We start from the raw sequence: 19,931 nt of genomic DNA, 5'->3' as shown, positions 1-19,931 counted from the left end.
TAGGATTGTTTTTTTAACTGAGTGACACCAGCCTGAACTTGATGGTTTGCCAAAACTGGTCACAGACAAGAGATGAGACTGAACCCTGGCCTGTGGGACCTACAAGCCAATACTCAATTACCCTTAAAAAGAGGGATGGATTAGAAGAGTCAGACCAGGTAAAATCACCATCTGTTGGATTGCCCTGAATTAGGAATTACAGTATTTATCTTTTATTGTAACTGACTAAGCCAGTCTACCAAGGCACTTCCACTCTTTCTTTTCTGCTAGACCTACGGAATAATCCTTTTGTTTGAGTCATGCATGTGTGTGTTTAGAGGTGACCTAGAAGGTGCTAGAGCCCTTGAGACTGATCCTCAGCTAGTGTAAATCAGCCTCGCTCCATAGACTGCAATGAGCCAAGACTGACTTGCACCAGCTGAAGATCTTGTCCTTATGGGCCAGAGTTTTATAGATGTATAGGCATCTAAGATGCAGATAGGTGCCTATTGAGAATTCTAAAAGCTTCCCAATTCCTTTAAAAATCTGGCCCTATAAGCTTTAGCAGCTAAGAAGTCTGTCTTCAAGGTTATGATTCAACTGGCAGGCTACCAAGTAACTGCTATAGGTTGGTTTATCACATCACTTCAGCCAAGCCATTGAGTGGGGTCAATTGCAATGTTTTATAGCATGTATTCAAGCCTAGCAAACCGCACTAGCTTAAAGTGATCAATAATAATGGATGCTGAATCAGTGGAAGTGTGATAGCATCTCATACATAGGTTGCAGTACTTGACCTGGTATGCGCACCTTTTGAGGAGAAAAGACAAATAAATCTGAGTTTAAATACTGTCTTACAAAGCAGACCAAAGCTAATCATGACTGAAGATCCATCAAACATTAGCCGGTGGACAGGGGGTTTTTCCCCTGAGAACTGTCATCACAGCAAAAAGACCATTTGTTAAAAACTGAAAAATGATCCCTAAATGCTGTAGTCTGGAAGCATGCTGTAGTACCAGTATCCCAGTGGTCACTGTAATGCTAACATTTGGGGTTACGTCTGCAGTTAAAGAAACTATTTTCACGTCATATAATTAAGTGAACAGGCAGAGGTGATTGAAACAGGCCCTTTCTTATCTCTACCCTCAAAAAAATGGAGAGAGTCATCTTGTTTTTTCTTTGCATTCACAGAAAGGAAAAAAGAAACAGAGCAGCTTCCATGCAGGCTCAAAAGAAACAAATAACCTACTGGAAGACTGAGTGAGTGACTGCACTCACAAGCCATCCACCCTAGGTGGCATTTTGTTTGTCCAAAGCTGTTTCCATTCCCTACTGTGAAACAATTGTAATGTTTATTATAACCCTCTTATGCTTGAAATGAAATCCTCGTGGCCATGAAAAACACAGAACTGGCATCAAGTATCGGGGGTAGTTGTGTTAGTCTGTATCCACAAAAACAACAAGGAGTCTGGTGGCACCTTAAACACTAACAGATTTATTTGGGCGTAAGTTTTCGTGAGTAAAAAAACCACACTTTAGAACTGGCCTGGTTCCAGTGAGAGTGTAGACTAGACACTGTCTGGGCTAGGGACAAGCGCCATCATGGTCCATTCATTGGAAGAGTGCGGTGGGGCAGAATGGGGTTCTAGACAGGGGGGCCATGAATCGCATGCATGTATTGCCCATAAAAATGTATGCATGGAAATATCAGTCTATGGACACTACTACTGGCCATAACATGCAGGCTGCTACAGGTTGGGCCTGGGAATTCTGACACCCGCATGCACATGCGCATGAACACAACTTTTTTGTTCAGGCTGCATGCTGTTTCCAAGAAAGTCATCCTCACTGAGCATCATCACTTTGGCACCTTTATGGGCAAAAGCAGCTCATATAGAAATGTTTCCTATAAAAAACGAACAAAAGTCCAACATTAAATCCTTTTCTTTGGAGGTTAAAAAAAATCTTTACCTGCATAATTGATCATAGGGACACAGTTCAATTTTAAGAGAGCAACATTCCGAATTAGGGAGTTTTAGGTCACTGAAAACAATAATGGCAGTAAACCTGAAGCCTGCAGACCACCACTTGAAAAACTTATTCTCCAAGAAGGCTATGCTGGGCTGGGCAATCTACTTAATTTCTAATTTCTTCATGAAATATACTTTTGTTTATTTGTTCTGTGAATTCAAGCTTGACAGGAAACTCATTTTATTTGATTTTTTTAATCCATTATTTTCCCTGATTCTTTCTTAATGCTGTTGTTTCCCACTTCTCAAATAGCACATTAAGATTCTTATACTCCTTCCCCTATGAAATCTGACTATTTAATTACCAGGGCAACCTCACCAACCTGCTATATGCATAGGTTGAGACAAAATAGAATTTCCCAGTTTTCCTTTGGGCTATCCTATAAAATTTAGGCTAAAATACCCAATCTAATAAATGTTAAAATGATGATAGATTTAAATACATATCTCTCTTGCTTTGTTTTATCATTCTGTATTTGAAGCCAGCTCCGATGCTTCACCTTATATTGTGGCTTGCAGTGTCAAGCCAAATCCCATAACTTCTCTCTCTTTCCCACATTAGTGTAGTATCTGAACTTCTCACAATCTTCAAGAGCTTCCAGCATTCCTGATTTGAATTATTATATAATATTTATATTACGGTAGCACTCAGGCCCATGAAATAAATATGAAAAACCACATGAAACACCTCTGTGCTGTGGTCATATAACTGGCAAACACAATGGCATTTCTACCCCAAAATCCCGGTGACTCTAATGTGCATGATATCTCTTAGAATATATGGAAATATGTACGAGAAAAAAATTGTAAACCTTTATCTATTATAATCCTGTCATACTTTCTGAAAATAACTATATATATATATATATTTATCATTTATATATAGCACATGAATAAAAATTTCAAGATTTTTGTGGTAAATTTGCATCACCTAACATTAGTATAGTATAAACCAGGGCTAGGCAACCTACGGCATGCGTGCTGAAGGCGGCACGCAAGCTCTTTTTCAGTGGCACTCACACTGCTCGGGTCCTGGCCACCAGTCCGGGGGAGGTCTGCATTTTAATTTAATTTTAAATGAAGCTTCTTAAACATTTTACAAACCTTATTTTACTTTACATACAACAATAGCTTAGTTATATATTATACACTTATAGAAAGAGACCTTCTAAAATGTGAAAATGTACGACTGGCACACAAAACCTTAAATTACAGTGAATAAATGAAGACTCGGCACACCACTTCTGAAAGGTTGCTGACCCCTGGTGTAAACCTATTGGATAAGCATTGTATAAAACTAGTGGAAAGATGAGGGATTTACAAAAAGACTTGTTTTTCCTGAGTCATTGTTTCTTTCACATTTCTGTGCTTCCGTCAGTATGTAGGTAAATGGGAATATAGTTTTGAGGTAAGTATATTTACGCTTGCAATTCCTGTGATCAATTCTAGTTTAGTATCTCCCTCTCCTTGTAGTAGTGTGGTACAAAAGTGACCTTTACTTAGTATCTTTCAGTAGAGTGTATTTCAAGATGATAGATCTTAACTTTTCAGTTACTCAGTGTGCAGTACCTATGTGTGTAAATATTTTATGTGGAATGCATTAGTTTTTAGAGAAACTGATAACTTGGGTACATCTTCAAAATCTGTTGTTGATGGAAGATGTACTTACAAGTTCCTGTACACTGAGTCGAATTGTTCCCACACATAAGCATCCAGGGCACCTAGTAGAATTTAGTCAGGGCACTATGCATGTATCGGAGAACAGAATTTGGTTGATTATTTGAACATGAAGAGTAGATTTATATATCAAGTCTGCTTCTCTCCAATCAAATGCAGTAATTATGTCCTTTGGAAACCAAAACTGACTTTGCTAAACAAAACCCTATTTAGGGCTGGATGCCTATAGAAGCCAGTAGCAAAGCTTGCATTGACTTCAGTAATGCAAGAGCAAGCATAGGCTGTTCTCAAAAAATACATTTTCCCCACAATACAACATAAAGAGTGATAGTGGAGAAATATAGAAGCATATATTTCCAATTAATTTGAGCAACTATTCTTATATTGACTGAATAGTCTGATAAACCTTTGCAGTCATGACTGACTTAACATGCAGTGATGTGTCATTAAGTTCACATTTACCAGTGTGCATCATTAGAAAAAACTATAGCTTTTGCTGATCTGATACTTTGTAAACTTGTGGGGCCCATAAACTGAAGTCAATGAAGCCATACTAACTTATACCGGCTTGAGGATCTGACCCATAAATCAGACCTTTGGTAAATTGCAATCTGATTACAATCGATCCAAAAGGACCCATGCATTTTTTGAAAGAAAAGAAAACCCAGATTTTGTACTTCTTTCTTATATTTTTAAAAGTACACATTTAACTGAAAGGAAAACAATAGGGGGAGACACTTATCTGGCATAAGTTAACATAGCTCTTTTGAAGACAATGGAGCTATGCTGATTTACACCAGCTGCCAGCTCTGACCCTGCTTGTCTGAGAAAATCAAATACATTGGTCTGTCCATTAAAATAATGCATCACTTTTAATGTATTTCCTGTTGAATCTGCTAAATATATAGTATGTACATATAAACATGCAATACATTGAGATTATTAAATCTTTTCATTGATTTGTCTATATAACATTGCTTTTCCTTTAATAGAGAAGTAGACAGATGAGAGAGATATGAACATGAAGCAATGATACATAATGAAACAAAAATTGATCATTCTGGTTACTCAAAGTGACATTATAAGGACATTTGTTCTTGAATTTTCTTTGTGGCCTCCACGTGTTTTATTTTTTTACTTTGGAACAAAAATCGGGATGGCTGCAATGAGTTGTACATAAATTACTAAGTAACATTTTGTTGTAGGGGTTATATGAAATATAACTTCAAAGAAAGCTCTCAGTCAGGACTAGCTGTAATTTCTGTGAGTACTGCGCTTTCTTTTTTTAATGATAGTTCTTTCTATTAATATTAAACTAATTTAAAAAATAACGTGCAATTACATTTCAGAGCCTATATAAAGTCTATATATTGACTCTCCCAACATACTGTACAGATTTATGCAATGTATATTCAAGACATTAAAAAGTTGCTTTACTGTATCCTACTCAGTTTTATTTCAAATGACAAAAAATGTAAAGCAGCTGTTTAAACTCTTCATACACAAAACTCTATACAGGTTTCCAAAAGGCTATTGTTCTCTAGATTTAAGGTGCAACTTTTATGTATTTATAGGAGCTATTCGTGAACATTTTCCTCCCAGTAAAAGTTAAATTCTCTTGTTTGTTTCAAAAACGGATACCTGTCTTCTATATGAGGAGCACAAACTTGTTGCTCATCCATCCAACAATCTGCAACTCATAAGTTTAGGATCGCAGGATGTTCCTTCACGTGGTTCCCCTCATACCACTTGAGTTTTAAATTTTAGATTAACACAGCTCAAGAAATAGAAGTGAAATTTTGTAAAATCCACTGAGCTTTGCCTGACTGTAGTCAAAACAGAGAATCTACCTCCCCAAAGGCTATTGTGAGTCTGTGGAGGAAAGGATTGCTCCTTTCCCCACACCAGGATGACAGGAGCTCAGAGCAGTCTAGCAGACATTAGGTTGGTAGCTGAAAGCATCAAAGCCGGTTAGCTGCATGAGGAGGAGGCAGGGTTCTCTGAATTCTCCAGTGTGTGAACATCCTATCTCCAGCTTTGCAATCACATCAAACCTGGACTCAGTTTGTGTGGGGTCACTGTTATGTTGATTAGCAAATCCCTGAAGTATGAACTCTGCTGGAAGACAGCCTCATGAGTTTGTTATAGAGAGACAACAAATGCTAGCATGAAGCAGAAGGAAATAAATATTCAGTGTATTCATTAAATAGAATAGCATCTCTATCAAGCTCCTTGTTGAGCACTACTGAAATGGTAGATTATGGGAAAATGTATATTTTTCATAATATCATGATGGAGGATCAATGCCAACATTTACAGTAATTTAATACAAAGTACCAGAGCTTTGTACTGTGTCCAGCAAGTGTTCCATAATATGCTGTCTCCTGCAATTTGATCAGGGGATGGACTTGATGCCGTAATAGCTCCTTCCCATCTCAATTTACTGTGATTCTGTATAGAAATATAGGGACCAGGCATTGAAATTATGGCTGGTAGTCAAATTCTTCTCATCTAACATTTTTATTTTAATTTGAAACATATGCCCATATTAATCATTAAAGACCCACTGTGCTAGGCACTGGAGACACATGCAATTAAAAAAAAATCTTTACCCCAGTCTTAGCATATGATGAGACAACAGGTGGATAAAACAAACAGATGTGGGTTGAGGGAGAGAGAACAAGTGAAATAAGTGTGTAGTGAGCAGTGGTCTCAGCATGCCACTTGTCCAGCATTGTCAAGGTCTATTATTTGTTCTATTGTTTGCGCCTCATGGTAATTACTCCCTGTTCACTTGCACCAAGTCCTTGCTCCTGCATGGACCTCTGTGTGGACAGGTTTCTGAGATCAAGAAAAGTCTCATTGGAAGGGTCTACTGACCCAGAGCTTCATGAAAGATCAGATCCTAAACTTGTGATTGTGCACATTTGTGTGTGGGTTAAAACTATCAAAGGTTTAAGAATATCCTCCAACAATAGAACAGTGCTCACAGATGCAGCTAGACTTGAGAGTATTACCTCATTGTAATTCCCCTGATGCACTGTTATAGAACAAGCAGCAAAGAGTCCTGTGGCACCTTATAGACTAACAGACGTTTTGGAGCATGAGCTTTCATGGGTGAATACATGACATGCATCTGACGAAGTGGGTATTCACCCACGAAAGCTCATGCTCCAAAACGTCTGTTAGTCTGTAAGGTGCCACAGGACTCTTTGCTGCTTTTACAGATCCAGACTAACACGGCTACCCCTCTGATACTTGTTATAGAACAGTTTACTAATTCTCTTTTATTTGTTTTTGCTGTCTTTATATTTGTTTTTACAATTTTTCTGTCACGCAGACCCACACCTTTCTTCATATAATCATCCAGTCGTGTCTGACAATAAGCAAAATAGAGGATGGCACCCGTGGTCCCACTGTGGAGACTTGTAATGGTAGCCCTTTGCAAATGTGGATGCTAAGAAACTATACAAGGCTGGAAGTTTTTAGGAATATTTTTTACAGCCCCACTGATTATTTCCTTTAGCAAATTATTTGAGGTTGGTATTAAAAAAGAGTGAAAGAAATGTATTTCAGTTAAGATTTTCCCTGAATAATGCTGTCTTTCATTTTCTACTTGTTAACTCATCTCACTTCCTTTTTTGGTTTTACACTCATAAATATTCTAATATTATAGAGAGACAAAGTTGATTATTATTAGTTAAATACAATTCTAGATGTATGGGGCCAGATGGTAGTTCCACTGATTTTAATGGCGCTTTGATGATTTACACCGGCTAAGGATCTGTATCTTTTTATAGATGTATAGTCCAACATACACAGGTACTACTAATTACAAAAAAAAGTCTCTGTTACAGACAAATATGTTCACAAACTCATATTTATTTTTAAATGTGTTTGTTATGAAAATGTGAGCAAAATGTGTTTCCGTTATCAAAATGGATAATTTAAGTATCCATTTGCCATTGACTGAGTCATAGCAAACCTGCTAAATGCTTCTTGCCTTACTCACCAAGAGGTCCTGTTGGAAGTAGCAGGGCCACTTATGCTCATTAACAGGAGCAGGATTTAGTCCTAATTTCTTACATGCATCCCCGATCCTACAAACATGCATATGCTTGCCTTTAAACATAAGAGTAGTATCTTTGAAATCTCTGGGTGAAGTTCTGGCAAAATTTCCATTGACTTCGATGGAGACAGGATTTCACCCTATCACACTACTCATGTGTTTAAAGTTATGTGCCTTGGAGTTTGCGAAACCAGGGCTGTAGTATTTATTCACTCCAACAACACTCCCATTAAAGTATATTGGAGTGTTCCTTGACGATAGATTCCAGAATTTTATCCATTTATGCTTAAGTATCTTGTTTTAAAATATTATTTTGTCAGAATCTTGTTCCTGAGATTTAGTCTCTGGAGAAGGTTAATTTTCATTATTGCAAAAAATGAAGATTTTATAGTGTATAGTGTTCGTGAGTGAGCAGAAGGCAGACTCAGGTATATGTTCCATTAACAAAATGCTTCATTGCAAAAAAATGTTTTGCTATGTAATGGTTTTGCAGTAGTATACTGAGATATGTTTTTTCTCAGTATACTGTATAACAGCTAGGTAGCAAAAAAAAATGCTAAGATTGTTTTTCTCAGTATTGTATCTTTAAAAAATCTCTAAATGTTAATTCACCTTTCATTTAAATGACATTTCGTTGGTATCTTTTCAAATAAAATGATTCATAATAATAATTTCCTCTAAGCAGTTTGATAATGCTTAACTATTTTTCCATCACTTTGATGTTTATAATTACATGCTAGAACTGCTGGAGTAAAGAGATCTTCAATTTTTATTATGTTTGCCATAATGCATGTGAATTGTATGCTCATCAGAACATATTTATTTACATATACTTGATGAGTAAGAAAATACAGAGGCTTGCTCTTAAGCTTGTGAGTGTTTATATAACTAAAACAACTTCAGTATATTTATTCTGATTCTGGACATTAAAAGGAAAATCCAGACTGGTTTGTGTGTGTGGTATATTACCCAGTGTAATTGATCGTTTTCCAAACAAAGGAGCTTTTTCTGTAATAGCATTAATAATGATAGAATGGAAGAATGCTTTTAGGAGACAATTGAAAAGCTCAATGATATGCTAGCCTTATATGAAATTATACATTGAATAAAAAGGAACAGCTGATGAAGGCAACAGTATCATTTCTAGGCTTGTTTTCATTTCTGGTTATATTCGAGAATGATCAAAGCTTAATTGATCTTAAAAACATATAAGTGAAATATCTGTAATGCTTTGCAGAGGGTTATTTAATAAACAAGCTACTTCTGTTAACATTACTAATTCTTTCCCCTTGTGATTAGTGAAAGATGGCTTATCTCCCAGCACTGAATGAGTATTAAATGGCCCTGAATGATTTAGTAAAACAGATGTAGGCTTTTCTTTGGGAATTGTATAACAGTTTGTTTTGAACTGAGGATCAGGCCTCTGGGGAAGCTTTACTTAAAGAATAGACCCAGGAGAAATTACGCACTGCATAAAATGTTGAAATGTGACATATGTCAATCCAGCACGAACTGTAAAGTAATATTATCTTCTGCAATATTGTGAAGAGATGTTTCGGTAATATAATTACAGCTATTGCTCAAGTTTTAGGAGAAAATAGCATCTTAAAAAAAAGTGTTTTAACAAACAGAATTGGCAGAGATATACTGAAATTTATGTCCATTGTCAAGGTACTGTAATTGACAGCATGTCACTCTGTGGTTCCTGAAGGCCACCTAAGGAAGGTGCAGAATATGATACAAGTCTCTGGGTTAAAGACCATTGGCTACAACTTCATTACTGTGATTAACCAGTAAATAATCCATTATTTATTATTAACTTGCAGCTTAAATCCATGAGGTCCCTTAAACAATGTGGCCCAGCATGCCTACGAGCAACTCCATACGAGATATCCTACTCCATACCAGAAGTGTCTCTTTTTACAGTTTGTCCTATGAGGGGAATTACATAGCTGGTATTCATTCCAGTACCCAATAATAGGGTCCATAAATTGCCACCAATTTTGCAGCGCTTTGTGTCCCAATACAAAGCTGAATGCTGGCCCACAACATTCTCCTGATGCTGTGTCAGCTCACCTGGACCTTAACACATTGAACCTGAGTTGTGAGGATTGCCTTTGGCCTTGGAAATATCGAGCGTCCCTAGAACTAGGCTCGTATTTCAGCATGGCTGACTCAATCCATCATATGTCTGAGGCAAATACACTGAAAATGCAGTTTAATGTGTGAAGGTCTTTTAGATAAGACTTTAAAAACAGGTTTTAACTGCTTCATTTGGACACTTAAGGTCCCATTGCATTTCATGTATGACTAAGGGCTCTCCCCGGGGTGGTTGGTCAAAATTTCCCATCCCTGCCCCACAACTCACACTGTTTCTATGCTCCAGTTGGTTGGTAGTCTCCCCTCTGTATGAAAATGTTGTTTTTTATAAAGCATTTTGGGAACCATAAGGTTGAAAAGCCCTTGGAGAATGTAAAATATTATCGGCTGCTGGATTTTTATTAAGCAGCTTTTCCTGAGGTCCTGCAGGCATCTATGAGATACATTGGTTACTGTTGTAAGAGCTCTTGTACACTGATTACTGCAGAAGACAGCATACAATATACAAACTTCCAGACAGCAATTTAGATGTAGCTTTGGATGATAGTTCATTTATCCACCCCCTCATTTAAAATAAGACATACAACTTATTCAAAGCTTTGTGTGTCCTTTTCTGGGAAGAAATGGTTGAGCAGGGTCATTTGTTTCCCAAGAGAAGTTTTCATGGCAAAAAAAAAAAGGTGTGTTCTTAACTTGTTGGCTAACTTGCATAAACTAAGTCAGGTTCAAATAGCAGTGAAGAAACAGCAATTCAACTTACGTTAGCAGCTTGAATTGAAGCCTATAGGGAAGCTGGAGGTTGAACTCAAGCTATTAAACTAAGTTAGGAGCTGAATTGCTGGGTCTTCACTGCTGTTTTAACTTGTTAGCTAACTTTTGGGGGGAGGGAAGGGGGTTGTGAGTACATATCTTCACATTATTCTCTCATTTGGGATTGTCCACAAGTCAGAGTCACAGTCAGAGCCAGCTCCAGGCACCAGCTTATCAAGCAGGTGCTTGGGGGTAGCAACTCCGGAGTGGGGCGGCATTTCCAGGTATTCGGCAGCAGTTCAGCGGTGGGTCCCTCACTCCCGCTCAGAGCGAAGGACCTCCCGCTGAATTGCCACAGATCACGATCATGGCTTTTTTTTGGTTTTTTGTTTTTTTGTTGGTTGGTTGGTTGGTTTTTTTGGCTGCTTGGGGCGGCAAAACCCCTGGAGTTGGCCATGGTCACAGTAGGGCTGATTTTATTCTTAGGGAAAGAGTTTTGCATGGCAAAACACAGAGCAAATTCCCCATTTGATTCACAGCTACTGTGTGTTTTTTGATGTGTTGGCCACCTTCTAAAGTTACATTTAACAGGAGGAATTTGGGGCTAGATTGTGCATTTTGTGCACTTTGAGCAAGGGTCATTACATAGCAGCATCAGCTCTGGAGGCATCATATGTCAGAGGAAAAATTCCTCCTGGGCACCTTGGTTGTGCAGTATGTCAATGACTGGGATGTGGGTGGTGCAGCCTAACGGTTAGACCCAGCATTACACCCTATGGGTTAGAGCTGGCATCTGAGGCCAGATGACAGAGTTGAGGATAAGAACTGGGTTACCTGGAGTGGGATGACAGGGAACAAGCAAGGACTATCACAGCCACAGGCAGAAGTTTTGAGCAGCCACTGAGCTGCTGCTGCTAGGCTTAAGAGCCAGTCTGCTGACTCTTCCAACCAATCAGGTGGTACAGCCAATCAGGCTGCCAGCACCAGGTCAGCTGTGCTCCATAGAGTGCCCGGAAACTTTGTGTTGCAGACTGGGTGCACTGCAGGCGGTGATTCCTGTCTGTGTGTAGGGAGGGATGTAATTTGCTACAGATCTTATCAAGCTGTAGTTTATTCCCTTCCTCCCCACATTGGGCCAGATAACTCTGGTAACCAAATCCATTCTCACTTGCTCCTGTGGGGAGCATATGGCACATGACCCCTGCACTCTCCAATGCCAAGATCTTGCTAGCCTTAACATGGTGATATAAGGAAAGAATCCCATAGCCCCTGTTTCCATGTGTGTCCTCATTAGGGCTAGTCACAATCTATCCCTTAACTGGTACACGCTTGAATGGCTCTAGCCTTGTTTGATCACATCACTTAAGCATTTCAGAATGCTCCATACGATCCCATGGAGCAAAGAGGTGGAGGAAGCCTTTACATTTATTTTCATAAACTGAAGAGAACTCTGTCAGGCACTTCAGCAAACGGGGGACTTTTACTGGAGAAGTATTGAGTTCATAATAAACACTAACCTTGAAAGGCCCTTGATAATTAACAATACATGATATAATGATTGGTCTAAGCTAGAGAACGCAAGCTTCTCTTGAGTAAAGTCCTTCTCCCATCTCCATGCTGATTTCTGGGGGAGGAGGAGGGATAGGATTCTATCCAATAATCCAGTGTTCCAATAAGTTCTGGAGCAAGGCACTTGAATAAAATTTACATTTTGAATGTGCCATTGCTGTGGGGGACAGTTGAGTTTATGTCTAATCTCTTGGAAGAACAGATTAAATTTCACCTTGGGTCATATGTTTGACACTGCCGTTCTACAACATTACGGTCAGGGGTTGCTACTGTACATTTTAAAATATGGATTATATAATTGTCCTGCAGATGAGAAATTTAGGATGTCTTTATGTGTATGCTTGAGATAAAGGTTTACATTTGAAATCTGTGGATAGAGTACTAGGTATTTCAGAACTGGTACCAAGTTCTTTAGTAAATACAATATTTTCCTAATGCTTTGTTTTAATCTCCTTTAGCTCCCCCAACAAAGGAAATATATGATCTTTGGATAGGAAGATGCTGCATATTTTAAAAAGAATGTGTACAGATTTCAAGGGAAAGGCTACCTGTTTTCCTTAGGAGGTACTTTAACACAGAGCCTCCAGCACTTGGTATGCTCACTCATGTAACACACTTGAAGTATACCTACTTTCTCTCTCGCTCACGTATATGTGTGTGTATAAGCAACATTGTACACATGGTGTTGATTTGATATGCTATGTGCTATGAAGTAAGACAGTCTGTTGTAATGAGAAATCAAATACAAATAATTTCCATCTCACTCAGAGTTCTCCATTGGCACCTTCCTGTGAAGGGGTTGTGAGGGAAACATTTCCTGGATAGAATAGGCTTGAAGCTATACTGCACTTCCCTGTGACTGTTGTCATGTCTATGTTAGGTCCAGATCAACAGTGTGTGAAAGAAAGAAATCTAGTTCCCTGCCACTACCTTGACTAACTACCCATAATCAAAGACCTATCACAATCACACCAAATCAAATGTTGGGGGAATTCAATTTGGACAGCACTGCAATCCAGAGACATTTTACCTTGGCCTGTTGAGGCACTCTGCTGGCTCTGGGGTTCTGCTCAATATTATATTAGTGCTAATCATTTTAGTGCACTATGATTGTATTATCAAATTTTTTGAGACGAGAACTGAAAAATATTTTAAGGATTATTTTTTTGGAAACAATGGTTGACTGTTGATGTGTGTAAAATCCACCCTCAGTTGCACACGCTATAATCCCCACAAATATAAAGGTGAGGAATATGGAGAGGGAGGCAGGGCAGGACTTTGGACTGGACCTTTGGACCTTTGATTCCTTGAACCTAAACATAATTGCTTTGTAATAATATTCACTTGCACTTAATTTAAACTTTTTTTTACACATACATCACAGTTCCTCACTCCTTAAATGGCATGGTCTTGACATACATCCAAGAAAGGTGAGCCCATTATTTTAATCAGAAATGTGAAAAGTGGCATGATCCAGGGTGTTGGTGTTCACTGTGTCATAGAGCTGTACATGTGGTAGTGGTTACTTGGTGGATGACACACAGTTTGAACAGGGACATTTACTTTAGGAAGAAACACTCTTTTCTTGTGACTGCTAAAGTAGCTAGATTAAGATTAAAATTATTAAATATTCAATTCACAACATTATTTCTCTTTCGATAATTATTTCATTTATTTTTTTGTTTGTTTGTTGTTACAGCGGCTCACATTGCGGCATGTCAACAGCAACCAGTGTCTCAATGAGCCATCTGAGGAGGACAAAATGGTTCCAACCATGAAGGACTGCAGTGAAAGTCGTTCCCAGCAGTGGCTGCTACGTAACATGACCTTGGGTGACTAAAACTAAAGAGACTTCCCAGGCTCCCTCAGACCTTGCAACATGTCTAGGCTTTCATTCTTCACTTATTTGAATCAGAAGAAAGGATATTCTTCTTCCTTTGTTCTTGGTGAAATGAAAGGCTTTGAAGCCCTCTTAGAAATCCAACTGTCAGAGCAAAGTCATTTGGTTTTTTGCTTGTTATGGCATGTTTGCACATGCCCCTTTCTTTGAAAGTTGTGTCCATTCAAAAAAAGCACATTGGAAGCTATAAATAGCATAATATATGCTACTATCAACACCAGACGCACTTGGAAAAGTATTTCCAGAAAGACCTTTGAGCCTAATATCAAAAGGTTTGGGGGTTTGTTTTCTGGTTATGTCACATAATCTTGCTTGAAAGTGACCTGATATAAAATGCCTTATGACACTAACTTATGTTGTGAAAGATTATATCAGTTCCTTTATAAATTTAATGTATTTGTTCTTTCCCTCCATGGCAACATGATGAGGATATTAGTTGCTCCCTAGTGTCATTTGGTACTCAGTGAAGTATTAAACTGAAAGGGTTACTGAGCAGTAAATTTACTGTACATAACGAGTGTTTCATGTTTTGTGCCAGGAACAATCAATGAAATCGCTATACATAACAGTTCTTTATAAAAGCAACAAAACTGAACAAAGAATACAGTAAGAAGCTGATATTATATAATAAATGAAACTTCAGCAAAAAACATTTGAATGATATTAAAGAGAGTGGGCAACATACATGAGTAACCCAGATTAATGCAAATTGGAATTGCCCATGTATCCTCCACAATAGGAAGACAAATCACTATGGGCCTCATTTATCTGTGTGCACCTCCATTAACCCCAAATGGTTGCATGGTCGTAGAATGGAACTGGTAGCAAAATGTTGCCATCTGAGTCAAAAGTTAAGCTGAAGCTCAATTTGTAGCCTCTGGCTTTGAGCATAAATATTGCAGCAGACTGCCTAATGTATACAAGGCTGTCCAAAGTTTGGAGTTCCCCACAATACCTATGTACAAAGGGACAGGCTATGGATGGAGTTCGAGCTCTAACTCTGAACTTTTTTGCTTTAATAGGTTTATGATAGATGCTTATTTATATTTTAAAATAATAGTTTGTCTCTTAATTTCTTTTCTCTTTTCTTAACATGGATATTAGAAATGTGCTGCTGATGAGCAGTAGTATCAAAGGCTTCATAGGAACCAATACCATATCAACACACACAGTAAGAATTTGTGAGAGTGGTTTGTGTTGTTTTAATACATGTTCATAACACAGACATTTAAACTAATCCCTCTAGTGCATATCACCACATAATGGATCTACTATAAAAATGCTTGGATTCTGTGCAATAGGCTTAATGTATGTCATTTGCCCAGGGGCATAAGGATCATGGGAGATCCCAGCATAGCAGAACCAGGAATAGAGCAGCAACCACAGAAGGGCTGCTGAGCAATAGGGCAGCATCCTACCCAGGAGTAGGAGATAGATTCTATCCCAACCAACCACCCACACTTCCCCAAACACCGGCTGTTGCATTGTGTTGGGAGCGGGAAGATGAAACTGACTTCATTTTCTGTGTACTGGCTCCTTTGGTGAATGTATATTACCAGTACCATGTATTTGCATACTATGGATTGATATTTCATGCACATTTTCTTGATATGGATCATTAAATGAATACAAAATGCATATTAAATTTGAAAAATCATTACTATGCATACACAGTAGCTGCTTTTCAAGCCCTCGTATCTTGTCTTTTTTTAAGATACACACAAATTGTTCACATTATAGTTTAACAGCTATCAAAACTGAACAGGGCTATAATTTTACTACATGGAAGGAACATTACAAAATCACATACAAAACCATTTAAATGTCAAGCTTAATCAGAACAAATTATTGCATTTTTCAGTCATCACCTTTCGAAGGTTTGTTGGCCCCTGCACACCCTTATTTCGAAATTCATGCTGATAGATCACTGATACTTACCTTGATAGTGCCCTTGTAACAATAGTGGTGCTAGTGGGAACTACTATCATGCCTAACACCATTTAGCAATGTTAGAGGAGTGCATATGGTAGTGCCTGCCATCTTTTATTTAAGCTCTAATATTCTTATTAAATAATATCTCACTTATCTAATTTCAACTTGTAACGGTTGCTAAGTGCAGTTACACTGTATATTTCTGATTGGAAAGTAATGAGTGATTGATTTCAAGAGTTGAGTCTCAAATACAGATCATGAAACTGTTCGACCTTTCTTTGCTAGGCATGCAGTACTACAATGTTTAATATCTTTTTATCTGTATAAAGTGGATTGTGACAATGAATTTGGACTGTTATACTCCTTGATTACAATTGATGCACCTTTATTATATCAACAACTGCACTGCTATATTATATACGAGCTGCTTGACTTAAAAAAATGTTTGTTTTATTTTATACTTATTGATGGATAATGACACTGAGTAGCATGTTTAGAGCAGAAATGTTGTTCAAAGGCTTGTCAGAACTTAGGCCTCATGCTGCAAACACTTACACATGTGCTTAATTTTACTTGCTGTGAGTATGCCATTCGACTTCAGTGGGATTGAGCACTAAATTTACTTCCTATGTAGGAACCAAATAAGCCACCAAAAAGAAATCTGATATAAGCAACTTGGATGAGGAGAGATGTCCTGCCACTCACCAAATGACTATTGTGTTGCTCTTGAGAGACTTCAGGGCATCTTAAATTCTCATGCAATCTGAGTGATGGTTTCTCAGCTCAGCAATGCTATTTCATGTCCTTAGTACTGAGGCTAGTATAATGAGCATAAGACTAGGAACTTTCTGGGTTCTAATTCCAAATCCTACTATTGAATTCCTGTGTGGCCTTGGCAAGTCATTTAGGCCAAAATTATTCAAAAGTGGTGGTTAATTTTGGTTGCATAAATTTGTGGTGTCCAAAGGGGGATACCGATAGATTGAGGCACCCACAATTAAAGGACATTTTTGAAAAAAATAGGCCTTAACCTCTGAATCTGTCTCCCCATCTGTAAAATGGAGCTAATTCTTCCCTACTTTCCAGGGTCTTGTGAGGATTAACAAATAATGTTTGTACAGTGTGTTCAAATGTGAAGAGCTATATAAATGCTGATTATTATTATTATTACTACTAGCGGGACAGTGATTCCAGTCCTCATATTTTCCAAAAGTTGCTTTCAGGGAATGAAAGCCGGACATGAGGCTAGAGCAACACGTTAAAAGCATTGAATGAAGTGGGCATTTTGAAGGGCAGGTTATTACTGTAAATAGGGCAAAAGTGCTGCAGTTTCTCATTACCCCTGTACTTTCAGAAGTTACTTGGGGCAGAGAGGACTGTTGTAAAATATGAGAACAAGTTAAATTATAAGACAGATTGTGTTAGTTTTGACTGGAAGGATCGTTCTGGACTGATGTAATGTCTTATTCCTTGGAATAATTTTTTGTTAGTTTCTTTGATTTTTGTTTTACTACAAACTAGTATGAATAACATATCTAAGAGAGGACAAGTACTGTATGTACTGCTAACCTACGTATTCTGAATTTTGCACTTGAAAGCAAAGATCATATCTGATCACATACATTTTAGTTGCATCTGATTTGTAGATCCTGAATACAGTCCTCACATGAGGCAATTCTTTTTCAGATGCTTAAGCTTAGAGCTATTAACTAGATTGTATTGTTTTCATTGATATGAACAGTGTGGGGAAATAAAAAGAACTTAAGTGTTGGTAAATGTCAGAATCCATAAATCCTTATGCATTATGTCAGTCATTTGAAAATCTTTAATACCCATAATTCAGCAGGACATCAAAGATTTAATTAGCTGTTGTGACAGCTATCACTTCAGAGTTCTCTTTGTGTACCACTAACCATGGTTCTGTTTCCTGTATTGCAATATAGGGAATAGATAAAGTTAGCTGCTATACTGTACAGTATCTGAACACATCTGGTAAGATTACACCATGTTTAAACTGCTACTAAATATAAGCTATTGAATGATCTTAAGGTGTTGAATGAACACCAGCAATGTGTTTTAACTAGGTTATGTGAATTTTAGTGTCAGTGTTTTTCTCACATTCAATAACTTCTTAAATCAAGTCTTGTTCATATATATATTGAAGCCCCCATTTCATTCTCAAATAGCATGTGTTCAGGAGAGCTTGATAAGTGTGTTTCTTTTCAAACATAGCCATTATGATTTTAAGTATACAAAATCTATCTCTATTTTAAAAGGAAGTTATCTATAAAGTATGGACTCTTGTGTAATTTCTGTTCTCTGTGAACTAGAAGAGGTTGGGATGTCAGTTTATTTAGACGACTCGCTTATAAAGCACCTGAAGAAGTGCTTGAGACACAAACTCAAATTGAATTTACAAAGGTAGATTGTGGTTAAAGAATTACACATTTTAAATGTTGTAACAGTTATTTAATGGTCTGGTACTCTTTGCTGTAAATTTAAATATTTATACATTTTTGTAGAATAAAAATATACCAGTTTAGTTTTCTTCTGGTGTATATTGTCTTTTGATAGCTGTGCAATTATGTCTTTCGTGTTCAATTGTTGATCTATATTATGAACTAGACTATTATGTTCAAATACATACAATTTACTTTAAGCTCCTTTATCCATAACCTAAATTTGCACAGAAATATCCAGAATGGTTATTGCTATCTGGGTGTACAATAAAGAAATGCATAGGAACTGTCTCAGTCAAAAATGGTCGGCACTGTACACATTATACTATCCAAGACCTCACTCTCTGGACCCTCACTCTGACATGGAGCTTTGCTGTCATTGGCAGAGCTCAGCTCCAGGTTCAGCTTGCACCATCAAAGCACAGCGAACTCTCCACTACATTGTCCATGATTAAAATTACAGTAGCCCAAAATAAAGGAATACATAAAAGTGTGGGTCAGACAGACCAAATTCTTAATAGATCAGGTTTCCTAAATCCAAATTGCATGACACATCCTGTTCATATATTTAATCAAATGTACAATTTTCAAAAATTCTGTCAATGGGAAAGAAATAGTTTTCATCCAAATGCATGTGTTATTTCTCATTTCTTCTGGCAAAGGACTGAACGGACCAAGCTGGACAATCTTTTACCACAATCATGACTGCGGATTCATGATGCTTTTCATCCATAGTTCATAACAATACTCTCTGATTACAGAGAAATAAGGGAAATCTGGAATCTTTTTATACTTAAAGTAACAGATATTCAATATAGTCTATGTTAATGACCAGAGGTAAAAAATCAACATTTTGAATGGTGCATTGACAGGGTAATTTCTAGGAAGAGGCAAAGAGAGAGGCTATCAGAAAAAAAATAAAGAATTGGTGAATAAAATCAAAATTAAATCCATCTCAGGAGACCAAGAGAGGAAGAATATTAGTCCAGTTAATATTCTCCTACTTCTGTAGAGAAAGTGATTCATAATAAATTTCAGGAGAAATAATGGCAAACCATTATTAGATTATTTTAAATTCTATTGTGAATTCTAATTGCTTGATGAACCCAAATCTCCCTGAATTAAGGAGCAACAGTCCACAATTTGTTTTCCTTAATAAAAAATATATTTTCTCTTGTCCCAGCACAATGGGCCAAATTCTGAAGTCCTTATGCTGGCAAAACTCCTCTGGGGGAAAATTCTCGAGGGGGTCAATGGAGGTGAGGGCACTTAGTAACTCACATGATCAAGTCCCTATTCCACAGACACTCTACAGGTCTCAAAATTCAGTCCCAAAACTTATTTTAATAGGAGTTTTGTTGAGTAAGGTCTGAAACATTTCACCCTAATGCTCTGACCCTATGTATGCTTTTATGCATGTGAATAGTCTATGGAACATATTAAAAAATATACATGCAGGATTAGGG

At 37.5% G+C, this 19,931-nt stretch overlaps 1 protein-coding gene across 1 annotated transcript in view; it reads left to right on the top strand.

Annotated features, from left to right (window-relative positions):
• Positions 1 to 18,553, top strand: part of GALNT13 (polypeptide N-acetylgalactosaminyltransferase 13) — a 362,438-nt gene extending 343,885 nt beyond the window's left edge. Inside the window, exon 12 of the mRNA XM_050969250.1 lies at positions 13,874 to 18,553. Within this exon, the coding sequence (XP_050825207.1) occupies positions 13,874 to 14,014 (141 nt within the window). The 3' untranslated portion in view covers positions 14,015 to 18,553. The remainder of the gene's footprint in view (positions 1 to 13,873) is intronic.
• Positions 18,554 to 19,931: the final 1,378 nt, after the last annotated feature.

This window comes from Gopherus flavomarginatus, chromosome 10 (genome assembly GCF_025201925.1).
Source record: "Gopherus flavomarginatus isolate rGopFla2 chromosome 10, rGopFla2.mat.asm, whole genome shotgun sequence".
Taxonomy (NCBI): domain Eukaryota; kingdom Metazoa; phylum Chordata; order Testudines; family Testudinidae; genus Gopherus; species Gopherus flavomarginatus.
This window is presented reverse-complemented; position numbering and strand designations above follow the sequence as displayed.